This window comes from Haemaphysalis longicornis, unplaced genomic scaffold (assembly GCF_048455015.1).
Source record: "Haemaphysalis longicornis isolate Haplotype H1 unplaced genomic scaffold, Haemaphysalis longicornis Haplotype H1 scaffold_4, whole genome shotgun sequence".
In the NCBI taxonomy this organism is placed as follows: domain Eukaryota; kingdom Metazoa; phylum Arthropoda; class Arachnida; order Ixodida; family Ixodidae; genus Haemaphysalis; species Haemaphysalis longicornis.
In genome coordinates this window covers 112,615,670-112,642,616 of record NW_027526361.1, presented here as the reverse complement: position 1 = coordinate 112,642,616, position 26,947 = coordinate 112,615,670, and the positions used below count along the sequence as shown (strand labels likewise).

General features: G+C 45.6%; 1 protein-coding gene across 1 annotated transcript; it reads right to left on the bottom strand.

Annotated features, from left to right (window-relative positions):
- Positions 1-1,981: 1,981 nt before the first annotated feature.
- On the bottom strand, positions 1,982-25,402 carry LOC144179937 (uncharacterized). Its single transcript, XM_077708352.1, has 6 exons — positions 25,256-25,402; positions 22,464-22,563; positions 10,990-11,148; positions 8,971-9,089; positions 5,746-6,027; positions 1,982-2,301 (listed from the first exon to the last, which is right to left on the bottom strand). The coding sequence occupies exons 1-6, from the start codon at positions 25,400-25,402 to the stop codon at positions 2,089-2,091; spliced, it is 1,020 nt and encodes a 339-aa protein (XP_077564478.1). The 3' UTR covers positions 1,982-2,088.
- Between the last annotated feature and the right edge of the window lie 1,545 nt (positions 25,403-26,947).

Genomic DNA, 26,947 nt, shown 5'->3' with positions numbered 1-26,947 from the left:
TCTGGGAAAGAGAAAGCTGCGTCATAGGGCACGCCCTTCCAAGGCGACGTCCAATGATTATCACTTCCAATAAAATTAAACACGCTGACACTTACAGCAACACTCATGGAGTAACCGTCGTTGCGGCTGCGAAGAAGCAAATCGGCTGCAATCGCGCACTTTATCAACATCATTCTAAACCGTCATGATGGTCGTTGATGTTGCGTAGAGTTTCGCTTACTTCTCTTCTTATGCATAAGTGTGAGCTTCCTTCATTTTTATTCTTTCGGGCTTGAAGGATACCTCGACGAGATGAATAGGCCTGCTTTTCTTTGTTCTAGTTTGCGTCCCAGCAGATGACGCACGCCTCGCTATGACGAAGAATGTCTTATCTACGTTCGTACACCCACAAAGTAGGGAAGTGACAAATGAAAAAAAAAAAACGCGTGAAACGCCTATTACGGCATGATATCCATTCCAATACGAAGCAGAAATGAGGTCCCTATAACACAGTGTTCACAGTCGAGACAGTCAGGGACACGTCCCCTTGAGCGATGGTGGCCTTGTATTAGCATCAATATAATTTTCATTGTGTTCTCTGCTTTTCTCTTACTACAGCTCAGAGGTTTGGTCAGCCCCTCTTTTTATTCGCACATTGGACTCACACTCCGTTATCCGCACGTTGAAATTTGCTAAAGACGTTCACCCAATTTTTTTTGTTGCCTGTATTCTGCCTCTACCGCCCACCATTTCTGAGACCATCAATCGGCCATTGATTTGATTATGATGTTTAACGCCCCTAAACTACACAGGCGATGAGGCGCGCCGTAGTGGAGGGCTTCGGATTAATGTTGACCACCACGGGATATAACGTGCGCCCAAATCTCGAGCACAGTGGCGTTTCCGGTTTTCGCCTTTATCAGAAAAGCTGCCGCCGCGGCCGAGAATGAAACCCTCGTCCTTGGACTCAGCAGCGCCACGCCGTAGCCACTGAGTCACCGCGGCGGGTAATCTACATTTGCGGTGGGTCAGAAAATGGAATTCAAGTGGTACCAAAACACGTTTATGGAAGCAAAATATGACACTATAACGTTTGTTAAGAGGTCATGTTAAGCAAAATGTTTCTGAGTGAATTTATTGCAACACCGAAGATGTTGTAAGTCGGGCTTTTTCGCATGCTTCTCCGTGTTGGTGCCACAATTAGAGCATTGATGAAGTACTGATTAATTCTAAGGCAGAAAAAGTAATTATGAGCTTCCGCTATTATGCAGTTGATTGTGCGTAAAAGCGACAGCAAACAACTACGTTGAAGCGACCGTCAGCAGCAATGACCGAGCCGTTTAGTTGCCGTCTGCTAACCATTATTGGTTTCTCGTTCAGCGTAAACATACACATTATGGTGAGGTTTAATCATAGGAACGCCTAACGGAAGGCAACTGCGAATTCCGCTTACTTCAGGTATAAATGGCAATTTCCAGCGGCATTTCACGCTTTGTGTGTTTCCAACAAACCAGATCCCTTAGCAGGAATGTAATTCCGCGAGGGTAATCCCAACGGTCACCTTTCGCATCCCCTTTAACTGTCTCGAGAGGACGCTAAGACATTGTTGGTCCTGGTAAAAATTGACAAAACTGTCATAGAATCTGCCGCGTGGCACTCGCCACGCGGCGGATTCTACGACAGAGTGGCGAGTGCGTGGCGAGTGAATTGTCTCCAGTGGCTCACCTCTGCATATACCCTCCACAGACGACAGACAGTGTACTTACGGCCTCGCTCCACATCTTGAAGCTGTTCTCTCGAATGAGGCACCACACAACCTGTCACCTGCAGGCACACTGCCACACTTGGTCCCACAAACTGCCTCACCATCACGTGACTGGAAGTGTTGCGGAGTGCCATCAAAATGGCCATTTGTGTGCCACTATGGCCCGTCCATAGGACGCACCCCGTCACGCGTTACAAACGCGCAATCAGACAGACAGAGGAGTTCAGGTGCAAAGGAATAAAGAAAAGGTTTACGCAGTTAAGTATGCAACTGTTGTTCTCGTGTATTGTGAACTTCCAAAAAGAAAGCAAAAAGCAGCACACAAAAGACAGTCTTCCGTAGACTCAGGCAGTGGTGTCAGAGCCTTCGCGGGTGCTGATCTTTGAAGGGGAAGCATTGAGCAACATAAGCTCTGCCAGCATCATGTTGGTCGTCGGCGAAGGTCCCGGACTTGTGTAGGCAACTCGAATGCGGTTCATCACATTCTTCATGTGTTTATGAGCCTGCTTGGATATGGTTTCTCCAGCCAACTGAAGGACCATTTTCAGGCATTGTATCTGCGAGTGAAAGCATGGGTAGTGACATTTCTTCAGGCTGTCAGCGTCCCTTGAACTCCTATGTAATAGAGACGGTACAGGCGGCACTAGAAAAGTTCACCTTTTGGTAGGGGTGGGTGATTGGTCAATTACCCTACCGACTGATAAATTTATTTATGCATTGTTTGGAATTACATTTTTCAACCAGTTAATCGTTTGAACTCACATTAGCCTAGTCGACCAGATACCCAACTCCTGAGAAGTCTACGGTATCTTACTATAAAGCATCACCCTACATAGCAACAACCCATTCTTATAATGCCATAGTTTGAACCACATGCACTGCAAATGAAGACAATAGGCGCCATGGTCATTCCTCCGAGAAGCATGCGTTCTTGTCACACCTGTTCCATGGAGGGTCTCTTTAGCCCACCTGGACAGACTGTGAACACCCGCACACATTCTTCATATTACCTTAAACTGTGACAATTTGTATTGAGATTGATGACCTGATAGCAAGAAAGAGCCTTCGAACTAGAAGTCTTGTTTTATTTTTTTATTCCTTCTTATTATTTATTGCTAGCCGATTACTCGGATTAAATTTATTAATCAACGCCCAGCTCCACATTCCCTGCTCCAACTTCAAGTAAGCATCCGTTCGTTCGTTTGTTCGTACAACCGCGCAATAAGCTTAAGCGTCACAATTGTAATCAGGACTCTTTCTTAACAAGCAAGGTGGCCGCCTGCACTACACTAACCCGAACGGCCGAATAGTAATTTTGGCGGGAGGTGGAGAAGCCAGTGATGGAGCCCAATCTTTCTACAGCCTTTGCCAAAATTTTCCAGGTCAAGTAAAAAATGCCTAGGCCAAAATATTTCAAAGTATAAGCGAGCCAGCATGAAGCGTTTTATGGCAGGAATGTTGAGCACGTTTTTTTCTTACTGTGAGGAAATATTCATGCCGCAGTTAAAAGTTAAGCTTTTGCTTTGAACTGTGGGGCAAGAACATTTAGTGTGATGTAGCAAATTCTGATAAGGACTGTACAACTCTGCAAGCGTGGAAAAGAGGGGGACTGATAACTTATCTGTTAAAAACACCCAACCAGCATATCGTACCCTAGGTTGTCTGTCGCCCGCAGTGCTGTGACAAGAAAGATTAGGTTCGTGGAAGGCTGTCGAAAACGAGGGTGTGCTCTTTGCTGATGAAGGTCGGTCGCTTGGTATGGCAGGAGACGTGGAGTACCAACAACTGCGACACTGAACTATATCAATGTACGCCCACTGTACTTGACCTTCCTATTTCCCGCCATCAGGAAGCTTACTCACCTGATAACCGAACACGGCTGGTTTCCTCATTACTTCCGCCGTCTACGACTCATGCCAAAGTGTCAGTGCTTCTGAAATGTGTCTGCCACTTGGGTTTGCATTATTCAACGGAATGCTCTAAAATGGCCAGCTACATTCAGAGGCTTCGTCGGATCTCGAGATCACCACTACAGCCGTTGCAACTTCGTCACCTTTTGGGAAGTTCAACGGCCATGAAGAATCGCATGGAGCTCGATGACACCATTTCTCGATCTATGCCCGAAGTTTGGCGCCTACGTGTCTACAGTGATTTGCATCTGAGCCCTGTTGCACATGCCGTGCTGGCCCTTAGCTTCCACCTCTCTATAATGTCTGCGTTGCGGAGGGTGTTTGTTTCAGCGTTTTATTTTGTATCTTCAACCCCACTTGCCGCAATTTGCGTTGAACTAGATAACACCTTGATACGTGCCACCCATGAGCTGCACCTTTGCGATATTGTGTGCCCAAGGTCCCAGTGCTACAACGTGTTACTTGGTCACTGGGAGATGTGGATAATGCGGTCTCAGCTATGACTCGTCCTTCCTTTGGGAGTACTACACACACTTGCGGTAATCTTTTAAAAAACTAAAACTTGGTCCGCTAAAAGAGCGGACCAAGTTTTAGTTTTTTAAAAGATTACCGTTTCTGGTACTGTTTCTGCAAAAAATGTAACATGTAGTTTGCTTTCGCGATACGCCATGTAAGAAATTTGCTATCTTTGTGTGGGAATATTTTATTTTTAGGGCTTTATTCCCAATCTACGGCATTCGTGTAATATTATTTGATTGCCTTGCTTAGCTTGATGCGCGACTTTTTTTTTTTGTTTTTCTCTTCCCATGTTTATGGGTTCGGGGATTACAAGCTTGCACGTGGCCTTTATTTCTATTTTACATTCTGCACATACAGTGAGTGGTGCATCGCGATATGGGTTTGCTTGAAGTGAAACTGCTGCGTTGTGGGACCTTCTTTTGCCGACTTGACTTAAGCTCTTTCTTTCTTCTGCTTCGCTTTATGTCCCTTTGCGCTTAGTTTTCCTCTTAAAGTTTGCTTGGACGTCCTGCTGTTACGGACGTCATGGACTCCGTTCTTTTCTTCGAATTGGCATTTTGTTTAAATGTTTATTCCGCTTTTCGCCGTATTTATTTATTTATTATTGGCTTTGAACCTCTCATACCCTAGCAGGAGCAGGTCTCGTTCCCCACATTTTTTCTTTCTTTTTTTCTTGAGAAGGGGAAAGGGGAGAACATGCAATTTGTATTGGAATTGGCGATGCCTAAGACTCAGATCTATAGTGATCTTTGCTACGCGGCAATACGACAGATGGCCGTGGCGTCGAAGCCCGGCCCCTCAGTCAGCAGTCTGCTCCCATGTATCGAGGAAAACTACACCTGCTCACAACGCCATGTTGTACAACAGAAATGAGTATTATTGCTATATCTTACTTGGGATTACTCTGGAACGATTCTCCTTCTAAGGTACGAAAAGGTTATACCAAGTCATTGCGCCCGCCGTTCTCTTGTTCTTAAAAAACGCCTATTTAAACTCAGTTTTCGTCCGAACAAACATTAAAGCTTAGTTCAAACCCGAAGACTATACAGCTAAGTCACTTCACCACAAAACTGAAAGGCAGTAATTGCATTGAAATGCTATAATACATTAGCGTTTGATGCTTCGCTTTATACTCTGATCGAGAGAACGGTGGGTGCCAAACAATAGTTAAGCACCTTAAGTGCCTTTACCATTTGAGCTGTAGGCAGCCGACGAGGTAGGGTGGTTAACCCCACGTTTATTTGGGTTGTGAAGTCTGTGCCACAGGTGAGCAGCCCAGAACAGCGCGCCGCTTCAGGCCAGGAGCCAAGAGTGGTCCGAGCACAGGCTGGCTGATAGAGCTGATACCGATGCTAATGAAGCCGACAGCGATGGCATAACTGCAGAGTCACTTTGATGCTCGCGCTCGCCGAAACCCGCCAACCACTGCCAATGCGGTGGGTTCCTTTCAATAATGATTTGCGCATAGTGTTCCCGTGGAGGGGCGTTCTTCACCAGCCGCCAACTGATCCCATCTTCCCATAACTTAACAGATACCAAATCAGCGTAAACAATCACAGCAAGGAGTCTTACCTCGGCCGGGTGCCCCAACGAAGGCGGCCTTAGCATGTAGAGGCAGCAGCAACAGATTAGCCGAGCTAAGAGCTGTGTGTGCTGGGCCGCAGTAAAGTGGGCTGCCCCTCCGAAATGCCCATCTAATCCGACGAGGAGGCGGGCCAGGAACGTTACGTAGAAGGTCCATCGTCGTGGAACTGCCTCGGGGCCCTCAACATGCTCGGCAAAATCTTCTCGGTCTTCATAAAACTGCCCAAGCCTTTGTAGGAGGCCGTCCAAGAAAGCCATCCCATTTTGTTCCTGCACAACGTGATGGAAGTAGGGGAAACAATGTCATCCTGCGAAGGTGAGCCCTCGCGAAATGCGACCGGACAGAGTGAATACAGTGGAAATTTCAATTAAATCGAAAGTACACACCAAGCACAAGTGAGCCATCTTGTGAGTATTTTTTTCCTTTTCTTTTAAAGCAAAGCTTTCTACCTCTGCCAGCCAACGGTTCCTTTGCGGCGTGTTGGACAATACACTCCCAACGCGGCGGAGGCGGTGGCGCGGAGGGGGGGAGGAGCGGAGAGTTTCACTCTCGGAACACACTTTACATGGTGCGGCGAATTTACCCAGAATTTTCCGGGCGGAAAGAGAGAGATCAAACTTTATTCTGCAGCTCAAGTCCGAGCCGCGGCCGCGCGGAAGTGTTTGATCGCCAGCGGGCTCGTCGGCGGTACGGCTCTGTCGTCTGCTTTAGCGACGGTTGTTTTCGGTCTGTTTTGGGGCAGCTTCGCGTTCATTGCGCGCTTCCTTCGCGAGTCTTCTCAAACGTGTTCGACAGCACCTCTTGGGTAACCCTGACCCGACGGAATTCAGTGATCGCACGGCAAAGACACGTTATGCTTTGCTTTACAGGGCGGGAAAACAAAACGTAGAGACTACATACAGACATCCGGCCACTAGAGAAACGCCATCTATTGCACTCTTCTTGGCACTAATGGGACTCCGTTTTCTAAATTGGTGAATACCAATTCGGTTGTGTTTTAAGAAGTATTACCAAGGCACAAGAAGCAACTGGTTCTTATCCATAGCCATTATAAAAGTTCCCTCAGCTTTCATGCAATTCTCAAACTCGCTAAACTAACTAGGTTTAATCGGCATAACTGGGAATGGATTGATTGATTTATTGATTGATTGTAAAGTTGAACGCGCCGACACCATGCAGGTGGTGAGGGGCGCCGTAGTGGAGAGCTCCGGATTAATTTGGACCACCTGAGGATCTTAAACGTGCGCCGAAATCTCGTACGCACGGGCATTTTTGCTTTTCGTCGCAATCAGAAAAGGGGCCGCCGATGCCGGGAATCGAACCCGCGTCCTCGTGCCCAGCCGCACAACCGCTTAGCGTCTGAGCCACCACGGCGGGTCATAAATGGGAATCACTAAGCTCAGATGCCGAATTGTTTCGGTGTCTGAGCTTCTGACGCGCGATGGTGTAGCCGCGAGCTAGCGCGTCAGGATGGCTAGGTTCCGCTGTCTCACCATTCGGAAGACGCTCCTGTCCGTTTTCTTTCTGCCGATGCATGGCGGGGCTACTGCGGCGGAGTCCACCGTTCCAGTCATGCCGTGACCGACGCTGCTGAGTTCGGGACTCCGCTACAGTGAATTCCAGGTAACGACTGGCAGAATCTCTGTTATCTGTGTCCCATGCGAAGTTCGTGTTCCATTCTTTATTGTTATGCCGCACGGGTTATCTCATTCAGATAAGGAGACTAATTCGCCCTAACGTCACAAGCGTAGGCTAATCTTCCTTGATCTGCAATGTTCTGGATATGAATCGACGGTTCGAAAAACACGCCCGCCGGAAGATAAAAAGCCTGCAGAGCAGACGCCGCAGTATTACTATCGCCGACGCTCGCCTGCGCACGTCACTCTGCTGACTGCTACTTCGCCGCCTGTGTATTTTTTGAGTCGCAAGGGAAGCACAAGTTCGCTCAAATAAACTTCTTTCCCTTGAAGACAACTGCATCGTCCTTTGGAATCGTGAAAATGTGGGTTGATTCCAGTCGTTGGTATAGTATAGTAAGAAATCCTGAACCTGTTTGCCCATACGCAAAAGTTCCCGCTTACAATAAGATGGCGACTGTTGACTGCAATAAATCGATATCAGCCACGGAAAATAAGTCTGTTGCCGGATGTGCCGACGGAAAAGCCAAGTTATCCACGCGCTTGTTCCGACTTCAGCAAACGGCTTATTTACTAGGAAGCGCTTATGTTGCAATGAAAACCCCACTCCCGACTTATCGCGTCTAGGCAAACGGGCTCTGCATATGTCTTTTTTTGAGATTTATTGTGATGTATAATTCAGAGGCTCGGAAGCACATGTACAGACACGCATGCACACATGCATATACACACACACGCAAGGTTGCATTTTCCAGCAGCCATAATATACAGGGGTGAGTTGGCGACCAGAAAGACAAAGATTAGGGGTCCTTTGCAAGGCTACAGGCAGCTTTCCTGGTGTAAATCTTCTTTCAAGAGCCGCAACGTACTCGGTAACGCCCTTACCCATAAAATAAACCGGTAGGTGCTTCGCGGTACGCGGATTTGAACCTGGTATCTTCCCCATACGAGTCGCACCCCTGAGACATCGGTACGATGCATGCACTCACGCAGACACAAAAAGCACCCAGCACCTGTGTGTATATATATATATATATATATATATATATATATATATATATATATATATATATATATATATATATATATATATATATAAATATATATATATATATATATATATATATATATATATATATATATATATATATATATATATATGCACATTGGTGCATGACCTTGATTAATGCAATACTGGTAGAGCGATGGGCCAAATATTTTTTGAAGTGCGCCGTATTCAGCCGAAAAGGCTTCCGCTTTAGATGCTCCTTTTTTCAGATGCATTGTGGCTCGCCTAAGAGCTCTCGCACTTCTATAGCAGACAAAAGGAATGGCACAGAAAATATTGAATTTATACCCGGTTAATCCCCTCAGTAGCTTTCCCTAAGTATCCAAATTACGCATAAGGATATTCCAGTGCAAATCCCGAGCAATTCTGAATAAGCATTTTCTCTCCCTCGTTCCGCAATCACTTTAGTAGGCGTAGGTATGCCTCGTATCAAGAGGTTCCTTAAATTGGCGATACGTGCGCAGTGTACGTTTGATGGGCTAATGTGGTTTGTATGGTTTCCTCACCTGACAGATGATGATGCAGCGGTTCAAGGCTGCCTCGGTCTCCTCACCGCCATTCATTGCTTGAAGACAAATCGCCGCAATGAGCTTGCTCACTTGATCGGTGCGCATGCAGCCGAACTCTGCGCACGAGACCAACAACGTCAACTCGCTTAGCCTTTCAAAAATCGCACTTTCTCTTCCAACTGCGTCTTTGGAACGATGGGGGCAAACAAAGGCATATACGCGAGTCATTTTTCGTGGCACTAGAAATGGAAAGAAAAAAAAATGCTCTTTCCCCGTATGCGTGCGAATCAACTTTAAGTGAAGCTTGCAGCGATGTTTACATCGTAATTGATGTCACTGTTCTGAGCAGCGCAACGGATTTTAAGTAGCGCCGTTCGAAATGATTGTATGCGCTTCATGGTGAAACAGGGTTGGGAAGGAAAAACCGGTGGCATTTTTGTTCGCTCGTCGCATCTGGACCTAGCTGTCATGAAGTTCGTCGTCTTAGACTGCCGCCTTGCGCTGCTGCCTTGATTCACGTTTTCCAAAGAGCATGCCCAGCATGCATTTGCGGTCTGCGCCTCGTTTCGCTGTTAACGTACACGTTCCTCGTATGGGTGGCACTTATTTCATACCTGCATGTCCAGGGCTCCGCGGAACGTTTCCGAGTAATTGTACTGGCGCCTATCCACGTATTCCTATTGCATTCTTTGCCAGCACGCAACCACTAAGCGCGCGGCAACGCAGAAGGTGGCAAAAGTTCCGCCGTGTGAACTACCGCGAGGATCAGCATGCTATCAGATGGTTTCGTCAGGACCTCAGGATGGTTCTTCTCGCCACAGGAGCGGCGGGCGAATAGGGACCCACTGGGCGCATGCGGGGCGTTCGGCCATGAGAACGGCAGCCAGAACCGGCCATTTGAACGGCCGAAAAGAGGAGAAAAGGCTTCTCTTTAAAAAAAATTGCCCGCTGATTACCTCGTCCTGCCGTAAAAGTTGCCCTGAAGCCGCTCGCGTTGCTTATATAGAGCATTTGAGAAACTTGGCCGCCCAGACACATTGCCGGTATGCCTCTTTTTAGCGCTTAACAGGCACAAATTGCACCAGCCTTTACTTAATTTTTAAAAGAATGTGTCGAATTGAACTAAGAGAACATCTTGCAGAAAAAGCGTTGCGGGTTTGATGTGTGAAAAAATCACTCGGACTCGAACCCTCGCCTTTAGGGTGCAAACCATTGACTCTACCCTTAGGCAACTGAGGCCGAACAGGCAACTCCGTTTAGCATTAGATCGAGAGAATAGGAGTGTCGTAGGGCGAACTTGGAAATGGCGCTAGTGGCGGTGTGTCTACGCGACCTGGTTTGTCAATCACGCAAACGGGTTCCATGTTAACGCTGCTAAGGCTGCAGAGATTGTAAGAAGCAGGCGAAATGGAACAAAGACGCACATTAGGAGCAATGCCGACCTAGGTATTCTCTAGTGTTTTGTGTGCTATTACTTGTCGCGGTTTTCTGTTTTATATGTCGTTATTGCTCAGCTCTTTGTTCTTTTCAGAATAGCACTTCTCTAGGAAATGGTTTACGACTCTAAGAAAAACAACTAAAGTGCATTGCAAAAATTAAGCGTGGTTCTCGCACTGGCGCCCTGTCGCTTTTGATTGTGGTCATGTTCTACAAAATAATTATTCTTGGGCTTACGTTTTAACATCGCCGTTCTTTGTGCGCTATTAGCTGCAAAACAGGACGCGTGTCAAAGAGATACCTAATTGGAGGTTTCTCTATGACTCTTCTCCCTGTAGCATTTTAACAAGACCGATTAGTGGACCACTGTAATACTCACTGCCGTGTTTATTGCAAAGTTTACCGTTCTTTTCCAGTGCCTTATGGGCTACAAGCATACGCACTGCCTTGAAATTGCACCTCGCGTCTGCGAATTTTGCCGGAATCAGCTAACGCAAGGCGGATAAATTTTGAGAAACTTTCACACGCCATAATGCAAGAAGGTCCCAAGACAAGTATTGCCGAAAAGCCCGGACTCACCTTGCAGCGCCTTTTCTTCCAATGATTCCTCATTTTTATGCTGAGTGGTGTGAAGTGGTGTGAATGACGACGGTGTGAAGTCATCATCTGCATACCATTTACTTTTAGCAGGTAAAAACAAGGTCCCCCTGGGTTCTGCTTTTGGCGGCTTCATGACACCTGAAACACGGCAGCAATCCATAACGAAACATGAGCCCTTCGTGACGGGGTAATCCTGGCCATTTTTCTCAACAGAAACTGAAAGCCAATCAACTCGCAGAGGTGGGTACAATAAAGGACAAAGTGCAGGAACCAGCTAAAAATATCACAGCACACAGATAGCACTGCTCGAGCATCTATACGTTCGCGATCTGAAATAACATCTCTACAGATTGCAATTGCATCACCCCGGTCTTTCTATTTATCATAGTAATTGTGGGTCACCTTTGCAGGCCAAGATTTGAAGTTCCCGCCCGCCTACCAGTAAGCTGGCACCCACTTAAGCGTTTCTTTCAGCTGTTCAATACACGAGGCGGGGCCCTGATACGCTAGACGCCAGGCTGTGCTTAAAGTCACCCCTAATGTAAGATATGAAAGTGAGCCGCAAGGCAGCACAGTAAGAGTGCAGTACGGGTGATACTGGATAGGTCTCTCCTTTTTTCGAAAAGAGGCTTTGGAACTTCTATTATAAGAGATTGGCACAGACAGCGCCCAGTCCCATTTAGCTTGAAACAGGACAGTTAGGGCAACTACAAGTTTGGGGTTCATAAACCAATCTGCTTTATCCCACTTACAATGACACCAACACTTATCCGAATTCCAAAAATACTGTAATTTTGGGAAAAACCGATGTAACAGCAGTCTTCCACAAGCCACCTTCACGCCGCAACCTTAGGATGCTATAGCGACTTGACTTAATTGTTAGTGTGATTGCGCGCCGCGAACCATAGCCAACGCCAAGACACACAGACTGTGGTGTGAAAGTGGCGCGTCTAGTCTCATTTGTTCGTGGTATGTGAAAGATTCCGAGAAGTAAGCGTACTGATATCTCTGTTTCTATAATTTATTCTTTGTGTCACTGCTCTCGTCATGAAGCGCGATACATTGGCATATTTTTTGGTACTTTTATCTTTTGTGGGTTAACACGTCTTTCGGGACTGCAGTATACTTGACTGAGCTGCTGAAACTTGTTTCACCAATCCCGGTTTCGTAAACTCGGTACTTTGAAGCTGAAGTTTAAAATGCTCCTCTAAGTGTAAAAATGCTGGCCTATTGTGAGACCAAAATTGGAGAAGATATCCGAAAACTGGCATTCTTATACATAATGGGTGCGTGAATCTCGCGACAGCCATGATATTCACACACGCGAAATAGTCACGGCGTTTAAAAAAAAAATGCTGACTCGCCTGATATTCGATTAATAATGTTACCTTTGAACGCAACCTGACAGAACCTAACCTAACGTACCTTAACCTATTCTACGCAAAGTATTATGCCCTACTGAACGTATCATAGCCTACCCAAATCCAACCGATCTGCAAAGAATCTAGCCTAACCCAGCTCAACGACACAGAATACGACCTATATTAAACGTAATAGAACCCATTCTACAACTCCTGCACGTCGATCGCTTGATATTATAATAAACAGAATGAAACAAAGCATATAAAAATCACGATGAGCGAAAACTTCAGAAATTCCGGAAGCTAAAAGAACGCTTCCCTCTCCCGGGCTAGAATATCAGCCTTCTCGTATGAGATAAGGTTCTATACTACACCGCCACGAAGTTCATGTACGAACCACTTTTCCGGGAATATTTATGTCACAGAATCTCCAGGTGGCGTGCTTAGCCAAGTAGAGGCGACTACCGTGAAATTTCTGGCGGTAATCCTCCGGGTTGCCGCAATAATAGACACTAACGTACAAAATGTAACATACACGCACTTGAGATGATGCAGCGTAAGGCTGTTCGGTTCATTTTCCCGAAATATCGTTCGAGCGATTCGCCAACCCATATAATGAGAGACCATATCATCCCAATCTGAGAAATTAGACGGGAAAGGCAGAGATTAAAATTTCTTCATCTTATCGAAACAATACATTGTGAACGAATCCGCAACGATGCATACAAACCCTCACGGTTCACAGAACACGACAGCGGCCTATCGAATCCTTAACGCACTTCAGTGCTAGAACCAACGTTTTCAAATCATTCTTTTCCCGTAGACTGTAACCAAATAGAACATAGTTCCAGCATTATTAATCAATAGTATCGACTCTAGCGGCCATATTTTATTTTAACGTATACTGTAAATCTGCTATATTATTTGGTTTAGGGGGTTGTTTCACTTTTGTTTGTGCCCTAAATATTTTTTGCTTTCCATATTGCGAACTTTGTTGTCCATATTAAACTGTTTTATGCCCCTTCAGCTTCCGCTACACGATAGGCCTGCAGTATTAAGTGAATAAATAAATAACCATCAAAAATTAAACAGTATAGTTTCTTTTCTTCAGGCCCCTTTATAGGGACATGGAATAGATTTTTAAACATTGCGGGATAACTAGCGAAAATTGTAGTCTGGAGTCTCTAGGCCGTGTTTCGACCACTCTCGCTGCTTTTACGCGACTTTCTCCCGTAGAAAATCTATTCGAAAATGCAGTCCTGCTCTCTGCATCCTCCTTGCCGATTTCTATGACGTTTCGCATGACATCACAACTAGATGGGTTGGCTTCACTGCGCTATTGCCCAGCTCGCCGATCCTCCCACAGAATCAGTCGCCCCAGCGTCTACTCCGTCGGCCGCAAGCGGGTCATCGCAGTTCGTTCGCTCAGCTCAAACTAAGCCACGACACGATATCCGCCTGGCTGGTTTTAGTTTGTTAGTTTGTAATCTGTATCAAGCCCTATGTCCTAGTAGCTCCACACAAGCGCACATGCCACGCTTCGCTGACTGGTGCGCTAGAGAAACATCAAAGGCCAATTGAAGCGGGAGAACAGTAATCGAAGTTAAAATAAGTACTAAGGAAATAAAATCAACCAAGACTTTCACCGTGCAGCGTAAAACCAGGGTGCAGAAAGCACTTTTTTAATCTGGGTGAACAAACACAGCGGTCAGCAGCACGACCACATATCTGCAAATGTTTTTCGGCCTAAGAAATGCAGTCGCTAGACATGAGTTATTGTGGAAACTTGCAGGACGCTTACTACACGAGCGCTATACAAGAAATAATCATTTAAGCTGGTTGAAATGCTCAAACTAAATAAAAATGCAAACTGGCCATATATTACGTACTTTGCATTTACTATAATTATACTGGCAGCGCTGGCTCCTGAGCCGAGTGGTCTGGAGCGCTAGGTATGTTGTTTTGCAAGCCGCAATTTGGAATCCCCGACAGTGCAGGTTTTTTTTTTTAATTTGATTTTTCCGTTTTTGACCGATATTTTTTATACTGAATTCACTATTTTTGCGCTGTAATGTTCATTGGTCGACGAGAGAGTTCGCAGAACGCCCGGAGACTGACACTGCCCTCATGAAAATGGACGTTGAGTTTTAATAGACCCCCTATTGTGTTTCTATTGAGTCAATAAAAAGTCAATTAAAACTCATCGTTTATAGACTGTGCTCGTTAAAAAGTCAACAAACTTTGTATTGCAAAACCTCAACCAACATTTTATTGCTTTCAAGACATGGAGTTTTAATACACTTCGTATTGCGTTTTTATAGAGTGAACCAAATCTCCCATCTTAAAAATGCGGCCAATATAAAATCAATGAACTTTTTATTGCAAAAATGCAACATGAATTTTATTGCCTTCACTATATTGAGTTTTAACAAACTTTGTATTGCCTTTCTATAAAGTCGTTTGAACTCCGAATGTGTGGACTGTGGTCATTAGACAGGCAATAAACTTTTTATAACGAACACGCAGCAAGAATCTTATTACCTTCATTATGTTGAGTTTCAATAGACTCTGTATTGCGTTTCTATAGCCTACCCACGGAGGTCTGGTAGCTTATCGGTGCATATATGTGGGGTGCTATAGCGCCGCCTGCCCCGCCTCATCAATCGAGATCGCGCGATGGACGTCCCGTCACTTCGTCTTGGGAGCACTTGGGAGCGGTGGCGCCTTGGATGGCGGACATCACCGACTGAGAGTTCGAGCCCCTGCAAAGCTCCTCTGCTAAAACTTGCCAGAAAACCTGACTCACAGGCAACAGGATATTACGACTACACTCAATAAAAATTTTATAGAAAGGTAATAGAGATAAATTTAATAAAAACTCACCAGACATTCTGTTCAGACCTAGCTCATATGCAACAGGTTGTGATGACTGGGCACAATAAGAATTTTATAGAAATCTAACTGAGATAAATTTAATAGAAACCCGACAGAAACTGTATTCAAAACTAACTCAAACGCAACAGGTTGATACGACCATGTTCAATAATAATTTTAAGAAAGCTAATGTCCTGGCAAATTGAATAAAAACTCATCAAAAAGTCTATTCAAACTTTATTTACACGCAACACGATGTTACGACTATACTCAATAGGAATTTTATAAAAAATTAATTGCCACAAATTTAATAAAAATCCGTCAAAAACTGTATTCAAACCTGATTTCCACGCAACAGGCTGTTGATACTGTACTCAGTAAGAATTGCATAAAAAACCTATCGAATATATTTTATAAAAACCCCATAAGAAACTCATCAGAAACTACATTCAGAACCGATAAGGCCTACTGACTTGGCTCTATAGACTTTTAATTGCAACGCGGTGGCCAATTTGTAATGGAAACTCAATAGAAATATTCTATAGAATGTTGACAAAATGTTTATAGGATTCTTTTGAGCAATGTCTATAACAAGTTTACTAAATCTCGGTAAACATTTTCATGAGGGTGACGCGCTAGCAAGTTCTCATTGGCGTGCTGTAGCCATAAGCACCGACAGCTTGCGGACAGAGGGCATACTTTCATATCAGCCGATCCTTGGCCTGGTGCGAATACGTCTTTTACGAAACTGGCATGAGCAGGGCAAGCTCCAAACAGGGGGGTAAAGCGAGCTCCGAGACCGTACGAATCGTGGGCGCTGACATGACACAATTCCCATGGTTGCCAGATCAATTGCATTCAGTTTTGTAAAACGCTGTTCGCTAATTATTTAACTAAAACAAAGAACAGAAGCAAAACAGTTACAAATAATTGCCTCAGTAATTAAAATTAGGTCTACAAAGAACTTTTAGTGTAATTAGGCTCTAATTAGTGAACAAAAAAAATCACGCCATATCCACGGAATGAATGATGATAAGTGGGGCGAAGCTCGAAAGGGGGAGATCATTGGTAACCGTAACACTCCCGTGAAAGTTCGCCCATTACATCATTAAGAAAGACGTAAGACTGTGTGCGTACATTGTACAAATCAACTTTTATTTTCGGACTCAATGCTCCCAGGCCCAGACCTGGTAAAAGACCCCGCGCCATCGAGGACTACCCCACACCTCCACCCCAATTTGTCACGTAGGATGGGACACAACGGTAAAGAAAGAACTTTTATTTAGGGCGAACTTGTGCCCGAACAAGACGAGAGGAAACGAGCAAAGGTCCTTGCGTCTCGTTAGATCTCCGAGAACGACTGCCTGCGTTCGTGGCGTGATCTCTTGCGTGATCTCCCCCTTGCAGTGCACGTGCGCTCGCGTCTCCGTTGGCGAACACAGACAAGCTCGCGCTCCCGGTGCCGAGTTTGCGCTGCTGGTTGCAGCCGGTTCTTGCGAGTGCAACGCGGCCCACTTTGCGACATCTCCGAAAGCATGCGGCGGTCACGTACCACGAGACACAAGGGGTGGACAGACCCATGGCTTTAGGAGCTTCACCCCTAAAAGTTAGTGCGTAGCTCAGTTTTGGTTTCGATTTTCTTTAAGTGTGCCAGGAAGTGGCGAGGCCCTTGCGCCTGACTTGAGCAGTGTGTGTGTGTGTGTGCAGTATCCAGCTCAGATCTGCGCGCGTGCAAAACGCGTACAACTGGTACAACTCGGATGCACGCGCTGAGCAAGTGCCTCCCCGGGCGCTTGCGAGGCCGTCATTCGTTTCTTCACGTTAAGCACTCTGTCTATTGCCCCTGAACTGACGCCGGAACAGCGATTCCGATCTGACCTTGACTACCGCAAGTTCACTACAGGCTACGGAGTGGCAGCCAGCGATTGTTCCCGTTGGAAGAGAAATAAAAAGAACTTTTGTAATCGTTCGGTTCCAGTTGTTTTATTCATGGAACTTCTTACAGCTCTCCGTGCTTCGAACTTTCGCGCAAACGTTCGTGAAGGTAGAACGAAAAAATAAGTAACTAAATGCGGTTTCTTTTTTAATCAATCACAATAAGTCAACAAGTCAATGTTCTCTCCTCGCGTGCTTTGTGCGGCAAATTACTGCCCATTCAATACTGCCCATTCAGTCCCGCAAGCTTTCCCTTTCAAGTGGCGGAAAGCAGCTAGAATTTGAGGAATACAGACGGAAAGAAAAACGGGACACGCCGCTGACTGTATTTCGCATACTCCCTTGGAATGCATTCTGACACTCCGTTGGCCTGCGATCGACCGCGCTCTTTCGTTCCTATGCTTCGAAGGGACGCGACTCACCGGCAATATCAGCGTTGGCCCATGCGATAACGCTTTTCTTTTTTTGTGTGTGTCAATAAAGCTTTTAGATTCAGCTACAAAGCCACAGTTCTTCACTGCACTTCGTTTGAAAAGCATTGAGCGACTCGCAAAATGTCACAGAATGGCAAACAAAGCAGCACAGCGCAAAAATGCACCGAGATCATGACGGAGATTCATTTTTTCTGTGCGCTCCAGTACGGATCAGTACGGATCAGCTGAATGCGATTAGTCGCATTCGAACTTGCGCGCAAGTGTTGTGCGAGCGTTGCCACATCTTGCTCAAATAGTCTCAGTAGATATAAGTCACATGCTAAACCGAAAACACGTCGGTTACCTACCCACAGGAGATAAACTACGCAATGCTGTCGACGCCGCCTACACAAAATCCGCCTGGCCAGCGGTCCGCCATGTTACAATTAATCCCGGCATGCTTCGCTAGCCGGACGCGGAAACGCCACAGTAGCCCGTTGCCATATTACAACCCATCACTTTTGCCGTTTTTAGTAAGCAAAAATTCAGCTGGCAACCTTCAAATCGTTCTATCATGTCTGCCACTGTGTGTCGTACGGTTCCAATGCATTGGCTCAGCGGCGCGCTTTCCGTCTAGAGTATATTATCTCTATGGCCACAAAGATGGTGGCCATGGCCGTGACAGCACCGATACCGGCTCCATGCGGCGCCCTGCTTCTTCTGCATCTAGGATCCTATCTTGGGCTATACGCCAAGTCTTCTTGTTCCTTCTTGCAATAATATGTACTATGTTGTCGGTGTAGATGAACCTCTCAAGAGTTATGAAAGACACACCAAGAAAACGATAACCTTGCGCTATCCAAATGAGATTGAAACTGAAATCCCGTGGGGGCCTACATATCCGAGGAATGAACCATAAAGGAATAAGTGTTTAAGATCCTAAAATATAACCAAGTTATATAAAGAAGCTATATAAAGTACGAGACGTGCGCATGGTGGTGACATTAAAACTGGTGTTCGTAGTCACTGCAGTTAGCTTGGTTCAGTGGGTATTCACGACGCTGGCGGCACGTCGTTGTTCATGGGGTATGGCATTGTGCACGTGTGGCGGGTACATGGAAGATGGTGACGGTGTCTCTGAATGTTGCGGCCCCTGACTGTTTGGCGCAGCTTGTTGTAAGTGGGGTGAATATTTCCTGAGATGAGAGCAACTCAAAGTTATTGCCTAATAGCCTATGATAGGCAGGATGCTTGGTCGTGGTTGGGCGCTGTGTAGTGTCTGATTTAGAGGACCTACGGTTTTTACGTGGGGGTTAGATTGAACCGGTGTAAAAACGAGGTGTGCCGATTGAATTTCTTGCCATGTATTTCGGATGCCCTCCAGGGATACTTATTAATGGTGCGCGCACCACTCCGTTGGCTGTTAATTTCAAAGCGAAGCTTGTATCGGCTGACTCGTGTCGGCATCGGTGTTGTTGTTGGCGTTGTACGGCAAAAATCTCTCCTCACCCCCTCTCTTCCCTTCCCGACGCTGCCGGCGGTCGCCCGCTCCCACAAGTGGGCCGTCGGATCACGCCATACTACCAGCCAATCACAGGCGTGCCGTCCCTCCGAAGGAGGGAAAATCAGGATAGCTCGCTGCGCTCGCCGTTTCAAGCCGTGACTAACTGCGCCATGGATAGGCAGAGCTTGGTCAGCTCCGCCGAAGTTCAAGCAGCCGTGAACGAACGACAACGGGAGCGGGACCGTCCGTGAACATTCGCGTTCTCGGCCATCTGATCCTGAGTTTCGGCGATTGTAACACCAAGCGAAACGACAACGGCGGGCCGCTACAGGGGTTAGGCAAGCAGGGCTGGGACATTTCGTTTGACAGATTCGCCTAGCTATTGATTTACGGTTCCACGGAGCTGGACAAGCCTGGAGGGGCGGGAGGGGGGGGGGGGGCGGTTGGTGTTTTTATTGTGTCCTTGCATGTATTGAATATTCAGTGCAGGTCCGGCGTAACATCAAATTTCCAAGTGCGGAGTAATTCTTCATGCAAAAGGGTTACCTTCATTGGATACTAATTAGGGGAGCGCTAGATGGGACAAACATGTTAGAAAAAGCTATAAAAGTGTTGAAAGTGGGGCGAGCTGGCAATGATGCATCTCAAAAAACAAACTGCGCGCAAATTAACGGAGACAAGAACACATTAAGGCAGTACAAGCGCACACTCGCAACTAGTTTATTATTACTCACAACAAAGCCTTAAATGCCCAAGTGCCGAATCGACACGCCCCACATGCGTCACAATTCTCGGCGCACTCAGCTGCACGTACAAAAAAAAACCGTAACAAAACTAGAAAAGTTTGTGGTTTGCGCCCCAAAAAGTTTGCGCCCCAATGCTTGTTTCGTGGTTTTGTTGTTACGGTTTTTTTTTTGTACGTGCGGCTGAGTGCGACGAGAACAGTGGCGCATGTGGAACGCGTCAATTCGGCGCTTGGGCATTTTAAGCTTTGATGTGGGAAATAATAAACTAGTTGCGAGTCTGCGCTTTTGTTGTCTTGATGTGTTCTTGTCCCCGTTAATTTGCGCGCAGTTTGTTTTTTGAGATAGAAAAGGCTATGAGCCACAAGCGCTTTCACATTCCCAGTAAAAGATTCGGCCCAATGCTCCGAATGACAAACTTCGAACTTGATGAAAGTAATTGAAAGAAGCCTTCGTCTCGCGGTGTATACAATTATAACTACTGTGTGTGTTGAGTTTTGTTAGATTCCTGATTTCTGCATTAGAGGGGTGGCGAACGGCTAAGTTGAGTGTAAATGGGCTTTGAAGACAAAGCGCAAGTTTGGTCCATTAGAAAAATTGATTCTTGAAATAACACTAACCCAACTTTTAGCGCTGACGTAGCGCGAATAAGCTGCATAATGAGGAAAATAGGGAATCCGCATGCGACTATGGCTACTTTTCCGAACTGAACATACGATGTATCATGGGCAGTTTTTTTTTTTTTTTTTGCGACTGGCTCAGGCCGACAAAATCTAACGCAAATTAAGTAAGTTAACCGGGGATTATGACACGCGGAAGGAGCTATTGGCGCTTGAATTTAGTGCACAAGTATTTATATATAAGTAAGAATGTCCGGCTAGGCAATGAGGTCTGCGAATGAGTGCGTAAACATTGAAGCACCGGTGCGTGCGGCGTGCACTACGCCGGCCGATGCTGAACAGCCGTCCAGCGCGTTTGTCTTATCTGACACGACACTGGCCAACCGCCATAACTGACATTACCACTTAAGTGACCCTTCCTGTCGAGTGATACACAATATTTCAGGAGACAATTACTATCAACCGTAACAATAGGCCAGGTACAAGCGCGGTTAGGAAAAATAAATGTGTGCGGACATATTTACTGTTACACAATTCAAACCAACGGTACTGTTATAGAATTTAGAAAGGCAGATGGTAACCAGCCTACCAAAAAATCTATTTCGGCCGTGGCCTTAGCAGTGAACGTACTATTGTTTTATAAACCTATCCTGGATACGTAATTGTCGACGTCACGAAATACACGATGCGCCGGGATAGTTAAAATTTTGGCTGAAATTCTTTATTTTCTCAATGAATAAAATATCGTTTCCTGCCAGATAAGGCCTGATGTCACTATAAAACACTAACTCTTCCGAATACAGCAAGCTTGTATTTCGTCTTTATGGCATATTTAACAGTCCCCGTGCGGTTAGGGGTTGGCATTTGGCATGGAGCACCCTATGCCATCCGTCTGAGAAGGATGGCTTTTACAGGCGAAATGTGTCGGTTCCTTGAAGGCCGAAGCGGTGGTGAGAAATGCCATGCACAAGGAGCGCGGTATGAGCGAAGACAAAAAAAAAAGTCTGCCATAGCTTTTTCGCCAGGGTTTCCACCAGAAAGAGACGGAAATAATGTGCGCGAGTGCAGGAAGCCGTAGCGGCGCGGCAGACATTGTAAGCTGGCTCACTCCGTCCCCATAGCTCCTTCGGTTAGGTGTACTCTACTATTCGACTAGGCTTTGCAATTATGCCCAGCATAGCCCGCTCCAAATATACATAGTGGGGTATGTCTGCAATCGCCCCGCCCACTTTTTTTCACAAAGTGGTTGTAGACGTACTATACATTGCAAAAAATAATAGCGGGGCTTAACAAAAGCGTGGTCTCTAATTAGGGCATAACCTTATCACCTTTGATGCCGCAACCCCACTCCCCCTTGAGCTGTAAATAAAATCGAGCGTTGAGTTTTTCAGCTATGCTGTTTGCTCTTTCGATGAATGCGAAAACAAGAACCGCCTTTCGAACGACATTCCGGAGACAGGCCAATAGATGAGATTAACACTCCAACCCGTCTTACAGCCTAGGTGAAGCATACTTCTCATCAAAGATCAAATTATATTTAAACTTTTGCCCAAGCATTCACTTTCATTTAAGTTCATTTGCGCTATTAAAAGCCACGCCACCTCAGTCCCCTTCATTTCTATCATGTACTGACATGCCGAATGTTTCCGGCATCGCGAGACTGAAAGTTTAGGATCTCAATTAACAATCTCGCAATGTAGCGGCACGGTTTTTGTGCGTCACGGAAAGGAGCACAGTGTTTGTGACAATTTAGGTATTCTAATATATTTCTACAGAATTGCCATGACTTTTTATTTGTTTCTAAAAACGTTTTCTGTCATTTCCAAAAGCATTCTTGTGAAATGTACGCCCATAAATTGTTGTAAACACCACAAAACGTCAATTTAGGTCAGTGCGAATTTAAATGTTTTCAAGGTTCCGAAATGCAGGAGCCAGCAAGTTTTTCTTGCGAATACGACGGCGTTCACGACCCACGGAAAAAATCGCTCGATAATCTGACTTACCTGGTGACCTGTGGATGGCAATTGTTGCATTGGCTGGTTTAACGAACTCCCGCACGCAGATCTTTTCTCTTCTAGGGTTTCTCGCTTCGTCCTCTTCGTGCTTTCGAAAAAAGAATAACAAAAAATTACCCCTTTTTTTAAACTTTCGCAAAGCATTTATTATAACCCCTTTCGTCAAAGCATCAGAACAGCCGGGACGCAGACATTTCACAATCGAACATTTGAACATTTGACGAAGATAATAAATGACGACAGTGGATACATGTGCCTAACACGCGGCTCGACCGTTCTGTTCCCGCTAGAGAGCGTTTACGAAGCTGAGTTGAACGATAGTTCCTATAGGCGAAGTCACCAGCTACATTGCTGCTGTAGAAGATCAGTGCGCGAACTGGAACTACTTTGCACGCTGCTATAAACGTGCACGCAAGCAAAGTACTGTTATCAAGAACAGCGCTGAAAACAATGAGATGAAAATGACTGGCTCTGAAAAACTATACTTCACACCTAATCGATTGACGACAATCTATTCGGGCGACTTACCATTACGCATAGCAACTGAAATTGACGCAGAAAAGCTTCGGAAATTAATTTACGGCAGTGTCCCGAACTTAAAGGCATACGGTTTTTCGTATCGATTGGTTTTGTTCTTAGTCCTGATGGCCTGTACATCATTGTCTGCTCCCTGCGCTTTTTTGTACGTCGCCCCTCTTAGTGCTACATGCTCTAATGAATTCTATTCTTTTCCCCTCCTTTGTTTTTTGTCCCTTTTAAGATTCCTTCATTTTTTTCTTCTTTCTAGCTTTTCCTGCTTGTTTGCGCTACCTGAATGTACTTGTGTTACGGCTATATGTCTCAGTCGCCCTCCCCCGAAAATATTACCCTCTTCCGGGGGCTGTGAGGGGTACTGAAATAATAAATAGATAACTAAATTAATTATTAATTAATTAATTAATTAATTAATTAATTATAATTGATTAATAAAATGCCTGAACAAATAACATAACAAAACAATAAACACACAAATAAAGACTACCAGTGCACTTTAAACTTACGCTCGTTGCTGAACCGAGTATATTAGGAGCGTAAGCCCATTTAAATCCCTAGGATTTTGTAATTTTTCAGAGTGTGATATGTTCTGTTGAATAAAACATCATATTATTGCGGAAAACACAAACGAAAAACCAGTACCGTAATCGGCCCAAAATGAAGCCTGGACCCTACCCCTCAGAACACACAACAGTTAAAACGCCTGAACTTCCACTACAAGAGTTGATCAAACACACGTGCATTGCTGTTTAACAAGCTGCTTCCACAAAACTTCAAAGCCCACCCCAGTGGTACAGCACAAGCTTTTCACGCAATAGCCTGGGGGTCGAATCCCACCTTTTGACATTTTTATCAGTTTTTTTTATTTATTTTAAAACTTACGGGGGTAACTATGCTCGACGGCTGATTTACTTCCTTTTCTCTCTGTCTTATACCGAACAGCCCCTACAGCGAATACTGTGAAGCAGGTTAAGCGAAATTTTCCCCAACTCTACGCTCCCGTTCCCGTCAAGGCGTAAAACCAAAATGCTAAGAGTGCATGTATAGGTGACTTTGTGGGAATTCTAAGAGGGAAGGCGCCGTGACAGGTAGAAACAAGGAGGCAGTCGTGGATTCGTTGGTGGAGCGACCACCACAGTGTAGCGACCACTACATTTGTGCTGGGACATTACTGCACGGAGCATGTGTGCGGGATTGATAACTGAATGGTGCACTAAACAGGGCACGACAGAAAACGTCCATGTGTTCGAGACTTCGGCTCACTTTAAAGACGCCCAGAGGTTCAAAATTAATCCGGAGACATACACTACGGCGCGCCTCACCCCATCCGCAGAATGGGCGATTTAAACGTCATAATAAATCAACGAATCCAAATAAGTCCTGGGAGGCGGAATTCGAATCGTGCCAGAGGGAACAACAGAATATATGACTTTATATTTTTTTACAGTGAATAGTAAAACACCGTGGAATTAATTGATTGATTGATTGATTGATTGATTGATTGATTGATTGATTGATTGATTGATTGATTGATTGATTGATTGATTGATTGATTGATTGATTGAACTCAGAGTGGCGTCTTCAACCGTTAAATCTCGAGACAGCCGCTTGGCTGAGTCCAAAGTGAATATACATTACATGCATGCATCATCACATTTGATTTTTTTTCTCAAGCGCCGAACAGCATACAATAATACAGTGCCGGGCCACACTAGGCGTTGCGTATCTTCTGCATTGCCAGGGTAGGTTATGTAGCTTAGACCTTTTCGCTGCTTACAGCCCAGTCATGCGGCAAAAATTCAGAAAGCCATACTAATAAGGCGGGCTATTATACATTCATTTGATAATTAGGAGCCACGAAACACGCTTGAATTCGTTTTTTTTAGAGGGCTGCAGTAAGAAAGTACCCGATATCACTTTCACGTTCGATGACTTCAACTCGCCCTTCAATCCGGTAAATGTACTACTGCGCCCAATAATTACTACAATAACGACAAGGCCCCCCAACCGCGATAATCTACGTGAATACGATCCCTATTATTGTCTTCCAGAGCTAACCTCACACCCAACTTCCTCCCGCTACAAAAGGCGAAGGCACCTCATAATGCAAATTAAGAACTTCACGGCTCGGAGTGTATTCCTCCAGCCAGCACGAGCCTTCTCGCATTGCTCTCAACTGCTCTACACCGCGCCCAGCTCTTGGATGGTGGCTGCACAATCCTGAGCATGCTTTTCTTTCCGCTCACCTGACGCAGCCGCTGCATCTGGTTCTGTGCGACTGTCCTCAGGAATCTGTGATCTTTGTCCAGCCCCGGGTACGCACGCGACGCCTCGGTTTTCGGGCCCGCGACCGGAACAACGGAAGCGCCGTCGTGCCATCCACGGCCACTCATCGCTGCCTCCACTGCACTCGCCGCTCTTGGTGTCCAGAGAACGAGAACGCTGCGTCACCACAGCGAAAAGACTGAATGAACATCACCATCCTGTAAGGAATACCTCAGCCTCTGACCGAACTACTAGAACGCTTACGTGCCACGTGTAGCCTTCTTCCTCACAAAGTGATGTCGCTCTGTTGCTTCGAACGCTGGAAGGCAAAGCGTATGGCGCTTGTATTAGTGCTAGACGTCAGGAGCGCTGCACGGCGGGGCTCGTGCGTTCGGCGGCGGTGGAACACGGGAACTAAAAAAATGCAGCGGTGGTTGGTTGGTTGGTTGCCTCCCACCATGGCACATACCCACGCGGGGGATTGGCCAAGACGTTTTGTGCCTAATGAGGATGTGACCAATATTATTTTAGATCCCAAATTTAGAAAAGGAAATACCCAACAGAATTTTTTAAATATGTATAATATGAAAGTAGATTCAGGAAGAAAAATGAGCTATGTGTAAAATTTTAGCTGGCTAGCAGGAAAACCTGCCTGTCGCCACAACATAAGAATGGAGGGTGAAAGCGCGCAGTATAGTGGTGATGATGATGATGATGATGCCCTCAAGGGTTTTGCCTCGTAAGCACAAGGCGGAATTGGCCAGGGCAAAATCGGTTGGTGAAATAAGTGAGGACCTCATTATTATATTGTAGTTAAAACGCCGCCTAAAACCGGTCTGAAGTGCGTGGGGGCGTATCGAGCGTTACCCTGCACAGTAAAACGGCGTCGGGGATAGAATATTCTCTTCCAATGCAAAATGAAATGGAACGAGTAGGCTGATGATAATGATGATGATAATGGTCGTGATGGCGATGATGTATTTTTAATTATTTCAGCAGAAATAATAATTTGCCTAATATCTGTTTTTTTTTTACCAGACCGAGAATACCTGGAGAAATGTGTCCTTTAGCCGTCAAATGGCTGACGAGATGCGAAGCCGTGCGTGGGCGCAGACTACAGCAAGGTTGTGTATCTCAAGATCGGAAGCTTAACGCAAAATGGGCGTTTTAACATAAATGGTAAGGCACTGGCTATTTGCGTTCACATAAGGTGGGTACCGCACAGTGGTAACCATAAAAAAGTAGCGTACTACTCTATACACGTATATGCCTAGCGACAGGAAAAGGTCCTTCTAAATAAAAATGGTCGCATGTGCTCCTTTCGTAAATGTCGCCGAAAGACGATAGTCGACTGGCACCCCTGCCAAGTAAAGGTCCCCCTTATTTTTCCCGCTCACCTCTGAGGCTGTTCCTTTAATGTCTCATTCCTCCCAAGATAACACGCAAGAGGTTTGCTCAATTCAATCTAAATTTACCGCCTTCTACCGCTCCAAGTCGGGTATCTCGATACCAGCGCTTCCGCACGGCGGAGACGGATGTTAATTGAGACACCCTACTACAGCATTTATAGAAACACGATGCCCTGCTGCACGAGCGTTCAAAGCGGAACTTGGATCCCATCTAGGGTAACCTTTCGTTGTAATTACAGTTTGATTTATCAAATGCCGCCAGGA